At 37.6% G+C, this 7,571-nt stretch overlaps 1 protein-coding gene across 1 annotated transcript; it reads left to right on the forward strand.

The window, feature by feature from the left end:
* Nucleotides 1–696: 696 nt before the first annotated feature.
* LOC142143774 (zinc finger protein ZIC 4-like) lies at nt 697–6,015 on the forward strand. The gene is made up of 2 exons (XM_075201906.1): nt 697–1,980; nt 4,799–6,015. The coding sequence occupies exons 1-2, from the start codon at nt 828–830 to the stop codon at nt 5,230–5,232; spliced, it is 1,587 nt and encodes a 528-aa protein (XP_075058007.1). The 5' UTR covers nt 697–827; the 3' UTR covers nt 5,233–6,015.
* The last annotated feature ends 1,556 nt before the right edge of the window (nt 6,016–7,571 follow it).

Consider the following 7,571-nt stretch of genomic DNA (forward strand, 5'->3'; position numbering starts at 1 on the left):
ACACACATTTATCTATCAATCTATCTATCTATCTTTCTATCTATCGATCATCTATATATATATATATATATATATATATATATATATATATATATATATATATATATCTGCTAAAGCGAGCACGATTTAATACTTGTTTATGGACGCACAAAAAGATAAGCAAGGTTAGCCAACACTTATTTAAGCATTTTTATATTTGCATGCATAAAAACTGTTTCTATAGTTTAATAACAGTTTTGTATGAGCAGTAAGGACTCGGCTACTGACAGGTATGACATAGCTGCATTATACCATGACAGGTAAAACACTGGGATAACCACTCATCAAAGTTTTAGTTGCTGTCATTTTTAAAACACATTTTCCGACATTAAACACGAATATATAAACATGTCCGCTTTTTAAAATGCTTCCCTGCACGTTAATATTTTTCAAGTCTGAGTCTGTTTGAATAACAAAATAGCGTGTCCGAACACACTAGGCAACATTGTTTTTTGTGTGGAGGGGGAACTATCATGGTCCCCCCGGTTGTGCGCAGACGCAAAGCTGTGTTTTCTCCCCTCTCATAATCCTTTCAGAGTTCAGCAGGACCTGTCAGCAGTGACGTCAATCATCCAGAGGCAGCCAATCACAGAGAACAGTTATTGTTGAGCTCTCTGGGCAGTAGCAGTGTCTATGAATCTCTATTCAGTGTCTCAATGCTTCCTGCTGCTGCTTCTCAAGCGTAGGGGATTCCACTTAGACATAAAAGAAAAAAAAAACTTGAAAAACTTTTGGGAAAAAAAGTTTTTATTTTATTCTTTTCCCACAGCCAGGTGATTGTAACTGCAATGAGTGTGGATGCTTTGGGGAACACAGTGATGGACCCTGCATATTCCAAACGGAACACGGCGCTGAGAATAGTAGACTTGGCAGGGGCTCATCATCATCACCATCCTCATCATCATCACCCCCCTCAGACTATGACAGGCTTCCCGGGGTACGTGGGTCATTCCCACTCAATGGCTCATAGGCACCCTGGGGAGTATGCTGCTGATTCTCGCCTAGGGCCAAGTCCTGCATTCCGTCCAGAACACATGGGGCATCATCCAGCGGCCCTCAAACTCAGCCCTGCCCATAACCCTCACCACCATCACCTTCACCACCATCATATGGCAGGCCATGCTGATGCTGCCTCCAGTCAAACAGGAGCATTTGTCCCGACTCACTCAGCAACGGTATCCTACACAACTCTCCCCCACGCAGCTCAGTCTATTTCTGCAGGTAGGGACTTTTTAATAGGCAGAGATCTGACAGTTCAAGTGATGCCAGGTCTGAGTGAACAACACTCTGCTGCAGCATCTCACCATGGAATGTTTGTTTCAACAACAGGTAGCTACCCCGGGCAGCATGGCCACCACACGGAACATGGAAACCACCCTTACTTCTCTGGACCTCATCATGAGCAGCATTCCCATGCAACCCCAGGTGGCCAGCCTCTAAACGGACAGATACGATTGGGGCTACCTGGAGATATGTACGGCAGGTCTGATCATTTCACTCAACCAGTGTCCAGGACAGATCCCTTTTCTTCTGCATCTCTGCACGGCTACAGTGGTATGAACCTGAATATGAACATAGCTCCTCATCACGGACCTGGTGCCTTCTTCCGTTACATGAGACAGGCTATCAAGCAGGAGCTCATCTGCAAGTGGTTAGAGGAGGATCAGCTTCCAAAAAAACTTTGCTCCAAAACTTTCACCACCATGCATGAGCTGGTCACACATGTCACCGTGGAGCACGTTGGGGGACCGGAGCAATCCAGTCATATATGTTTCTGGGAAGAGTGTGCAAGAGAAGGGAAGCCTTTCAAAGCCAAATACAAACTTGTTAACCACATCAGAGTCCACACAGGTGAAAAACCCTTTCCATGCCCTTTTCCTGGCTGTGGGAAAGTCTTTGCCAGGTCAGAAAACCTTAAAATCCACAAGAGAACTCACACAGGTCAGTATTTATACTTTCTATGCTACTATTTTCATCTTATGTGTTTTATTATTTAATATTTTTTATATTTTTTTATTTCTACTTGTCACTTAGTACTACATTGTATTGCTTGGTACAACCTCTTATATTAAGTGGCCATATAAATAAATTGATTATAATCCCCAGAGATATTTTATGACCGCTTTCATTTTGAGATCTGATTGATTTAAAGCTCTGGGGATTATAAATGAATCATGCTAGAAGAAGGGTAAATAGATTTGTACACGTGGTTGTAAACTTTCATTCAGTCTAATTAATATTTATGAACAAATACTACACAGTTTGTACGGGCAGCACAAATGGGATTTTATGGTCACGATAAACTATTAAACATGGATTACCATGACTGTATGACTTGAACATATTTAGGTATAATTCAATCTGACCATTTATTCTCCCCTCCTTTGAATCAAACACGATATTTAGTGAATCATTTTTATTTAGTGACACACTACTGAATAGAATGAGTGTAGAATATATATATATATATATATATATATATATATATATATATATATATATATATATATATATATATATATTTATTATAGCAGATGCAAAAATATGGTGACTTTTTAATGTGGTTATGTGGTGCACAATTGTTATTTTTTGTTCTTAAAAACAAGTTGAGAATTGAACTGTATTTTAATTGTCCCATTCATCACAACAACAATTTCACAAATACACATGTGTTTCTATCTATTTCAAAGGCCCAGTGCATTTCTCACCATGTTTTCTAGTAGTATGTGGTTGCTTTGCTATCTATTCCATTTACAATAAATGACAAATTCGCAGTTTTGCTGGTAGTTGTGAACAGGTGCTATGTTTCTTGGAGAACATATTGTCTTTGATGACAGGCTGTCTCCTAAGTAAACAAACAGTCTCTACTCCTCCAGATCTCCTACTCTGGAGCTTGTGATGCAGAAAATGATGAGGCTCAAAGTGAAATCTACGTAAAAGCATTCAGGGCATAGAATGATTCTTTTATTACTCACATATTCTAAATGTTATATCTCTAGTGATGGATTATATTGGGAATAATCCTGCAGGGCCTTTACTATGATCAGCTCCTCTGAGCATCCAAAGTTGTTAGGAAATACAAAGAAAATAAACTGAACTGAGATTTAATTAGCTGTAGATTTTGCATGAAGAGACAATGCACCCTTCCACTGAGAACGATGGAGAGTGAAGGTGGTTGAAGGCTAAAATATTAATGGCTTTTGTCTCTATAATGAAATACAGAAGTTCAAGTGATCTAGTTCATGCGTTTCCATAAATATAACATAAATAATAATATATGAAAACATATATATGGTTTCCGGTAGGTCTATAGGTTTAAATTCCATTGACTAAATATATAATTGTATAAATAATGTAAATATTTGCTCCATCTCAGGACAAGCTATGTGCTTATTATTTGTAAACATAGTGTCAGTAGTACACTCAGTAACGAATAGACATTGTTATGAGAAGACACCGTTGAAAGATATTAAAATACACTTTACAATCTCACGCTGAACATGGACACTTTTCCCATGAGATTCCTAAGTTAGTGCTTGGATATTATTTTATACTGCGCTTGACTGGTATTTAAGCACAACAGATGGAGATCAGTTTAGTGTTTAACATATAAGTCTGTTTAGACCGTAGGTATTAGCGTTGTGCGATAAGATGGAGATATTTCAGCAGACACTACTGGTGTGTGGGAAATGGCAACTTCTCAAAATGTAAATTCCACATAATAAACATTGCTGGCATTAATTTGATATATTAACAGGGGAAAAAACTGAAGTGAAAGCTACTCCCAGATCACGTAAACAAAAGTAACGCAATGCCTGACATCTGTTCATGTATGTGTGATATAATGACTTGTGTACGTCTAATGCACTTTTTTCATGAAATTAAATTAGATTGGCTATAGAACATGATTATGCGATGTGAATAGATAACATGACAGTTGATCCATGCAGAATTGTGTGCATAATGATTCTGTCTGTAACATGTCACAAAATAAGGCCAGGTGCATTGTAGACTGAGTAACGGGAACCTGTTGGTCCCTATAAGGATTTTAATCCTTCTTTACCATTCCTCTCTTCCGTGTTTACTGCTCTCTGGAACTGTTTCCAAATATTATTAGCTTGTGGCGTATTTAATGTCGTCCCACGCTCTCAGAGCAAACACAAGTATTTAGTCTTTATAACCGCAGAAGGCAATAACAAAATTACAATATAGAAGTGTCAATGCCTAATCCATGGTTTATTTTATTTGCTTGTGTTCTATAGAACATTTGTACATAGAGATTCTAGTTTACTGTACATATATATGGTTATTATTAAAGGAATATTATGGTTATTTTATGCACTCTGTTCAGTGATAGGATTTGTAGCACTGACCGACTTACATAGTGTCACGGTTGAAATTATTGTCATATTTTATTACATAGCGCTTTATCCCTTCAAAATGTTCTCAACGGCGACCTACAGAGACTGTCTATAATCGCTAATACTGCGCCAGTATTATCATTTCTCTATGTTTGTAGCATCTATGCAATTTATATAATCAGTAACACAACTGAATACAGAAGGTGCAAACTAAACAGCACAATAATTATAAAGGAAAAAACAAAGTGTCTTTTGAATTTAACCATTAATCTAATGAAATGGGACACGCAAAGCAAATGTATCTTGTTAGAAAGGTTGTGTTGAGTTTAATTTCTAGAGATAATTGTTATATGATTTAATGGTCTTGTAGTTCATCTTGTCCTGATTTTCTCTTCCAGGTGAAAAACCATTTAAATGTGAGTTTGAAGGCTGTGACAGACGGTTTGCCAACAGCAGTGATAGAAAGAAGCACTCACATGTCCACACCAGCGACAAACCGTATAACTGTAAAGTGAGAGGCTGTGACAAGTCCTACACACACCCCAGCTCATTGAGAAAACACATGAAAGTGCATTGCAAATCTCCACCTCCCAGCTCAGGCTATGAATCTTCAATACCCTCTCTCGTGTCTCCATCATCCGATTCAGGACAGGACCCTGCAGCCGCCTCTTCTCACTCAGAACCTCTTTCATCTTCCCAAGCTAACCTGAGTGAATGGTATGTGTGCCAAAGCTCAGGGGCAAGTGGCATACCCACCCCACCTAGCCACACTCCTTCACCTGAGCACCGAAAGGCTTCCTACAACAACTGCGAGGCTAGGCCAAATTACTAGAACTGCTCAAAACCCAATGCAACTTTTCTAAAGCGTTTTCTTTGGTTTACTGTGTCAAAAAGTACTGTATTTTATAAAGACTGGAGAGAGCGATCGTGTTTGTCCCTATTCTGGATAAGGGAGAGGACTAATGTAACTAATATCAAGGCTGATGGGATGTGATCACAAATGTAAAAAAAAACATTGTGTGTGGTATGTGTGTGAATGTGTGTTTAATATGGGACTAGGAATCCTAGAGATCTTCTGTATTTCCTGTATTTGACCAGAAAAGCACAAGCAGAAACTTTACAAACTCTTTCTGATCTACGATTACGGTTCGCCTGTCAGGACGACCTTTCCCAATGAACCAAAGTGTTTTGTTAAGGATTTTTAGACGATGCATTCTATAAATTATCATACACATACCTTCACGATGTAATCCTTAACACTTTGATAGCTGCAGTGCTAGTGCTTTTATAAAGTCGTTCCTTTTTGTTACCGGTTTGTTTAAAATATCAATAAAATATTTTATTAGATGTCATGGTCGGTCAAATCTATATTCCGAATGATCATGTGGTCTATGTTGGTGTGTATATATTTTGTTTGATGTACAGGGACCAGGTTTAACCACATGAAGTTTGAACTACACTATAAAATGTGTAATAATTTTATTAAAATTGTCACTTTGTTTTGTTTTTGGTTTTTTTTAAGAGCCAATGCTGTTCACAGTGTTGTTAAAATATTGTTATTGTACAGACATAATTATTAAACATGTTTGTGAAGTGTCGATAGAGCATACATCATGTTCTGCAAAATAAACATTTGTTTTTGTACCATGAAAAGTAGAACTGGTGTTTCCCTGATTTTACAAGTTACATTTGCTAATGGTGACATTCACTAGCTCTGATGGGTATTGTAATTGTTCACTAGTAAATAAAAGTTGGTGGTTGTAAATGCACCAGTGCTGCATAGCCTAATGTCTAGGTACAGCATGGTCCATTACTATAGCAAAGTGACAATGAGAGATGAATCAGTATAATCAGATTGGATGGAATCTGATACAAACTGTTCAGAGATCAACCAGACTTTCCCATTTCTCTTCTCAAAATGGTGGCTGTGAGTTTTTCATGGATAGAAAATATATGCTGAGCATCTGCAGAGCACTTTGCATATGAGTGATAAGATTTGCTTCCCATTCTTGTCGTTGGATGTGAATTTCTCAAACTGTTTGCTTCTATAGGCTAATCACCTTTAATTTTTCATTTCCTTGTTACAGATGTCTGCCCTGTTGCTCTCAAGGTAATCTAGACAGCCACAGCTGAAAGCTTGAATATTATGCTTTAGACATCAAAGCCCCTTTCTACAAAGACGTATTCTTCTCAACGGTGAATCTTCATGGTAAGTTAGTATTTCTATGGCAGTAGGCAAGTCATACTTAATTCCTGAAAGACTAAGTCTGGAGTCTCTGCACTCCTTTCATTAAGGACATAATATTTACGTCTAAAGGCGTCTTTCTCTTGTGTGTACACGTATATATTTTTCTATGACTCCATCTAAATCATTTTCATTTAATTTCCAGTAAACAAAAAAAACACGCGAACGTGCACTTGTTCCAGATCCTAATAAAAATGGGTTATAATGCTGGGAATAAAAGGCGCCGCCTGAATTGAGGCGTCAGGAAACTTTTCTTTCTGCTTTCTTCAGTGATCAGAGAATTCATTTTGATTTGATGGCCAAATTTCAAAAGGCAAGGAAATGGTTTTTAACGAAAAGAATGGAAGAAAGGCCTAATCAAGTTCGGGTTGTTCAAAGAGTCTGGTTTTGGGGTTGAAAGTGTGAGTTTTACGGTGCATCAGCATGCCACGTTAAGGTCTCTATGGTAATAACCCAGCAATAGCGAGCTGGCTTCAAAGGAGGCACACTCCATTTGAGACACAGTCTATTAAGATACATTTGGGCTGACCTTTGGTTTCATGCCAGCTTAATACAACAGATCTCTCTCTATATTATATACCTTCCCACCTTCCCAACCCTATGCGAGCCTATGATATATACAAATATCCTCCCAAGCTAGGAGATATATATATATATATATATATATATATATATATATATATATATATATATATATATATATATATATATATATATATTCACTATAAGAGAAAACTAAATAGTGCACAGACAACCGCACAATAGCCAAAATCAACATCACTAAACGCTAAAAACTGAAACACAGATATGCAAAACAAACGCAAATACCAATATACACTGACAAACCGTCTAATTGGGTGGGAGTGACTGCCTTGTGCGTTTTCCTTTCAATAACAATTTCTACGGACGATAACCTATACAGGTCT

Source organism: Mixophyes fleayi, chromosome 3 (genome assembly GCF_038048845.1).
Source record: "Mixophyes fleayi isolate aMixFle1 chromosome 3, aMixFle1.hap1, whole genome shotgun sequence".
In the NCBI taxonomy this organism is placed as follows: Eukaryota; Metazoa; Chordata; class Amphibia; order Anura; family Limnodynastidae; genus Mixophyes; species Mixophyes fleayi.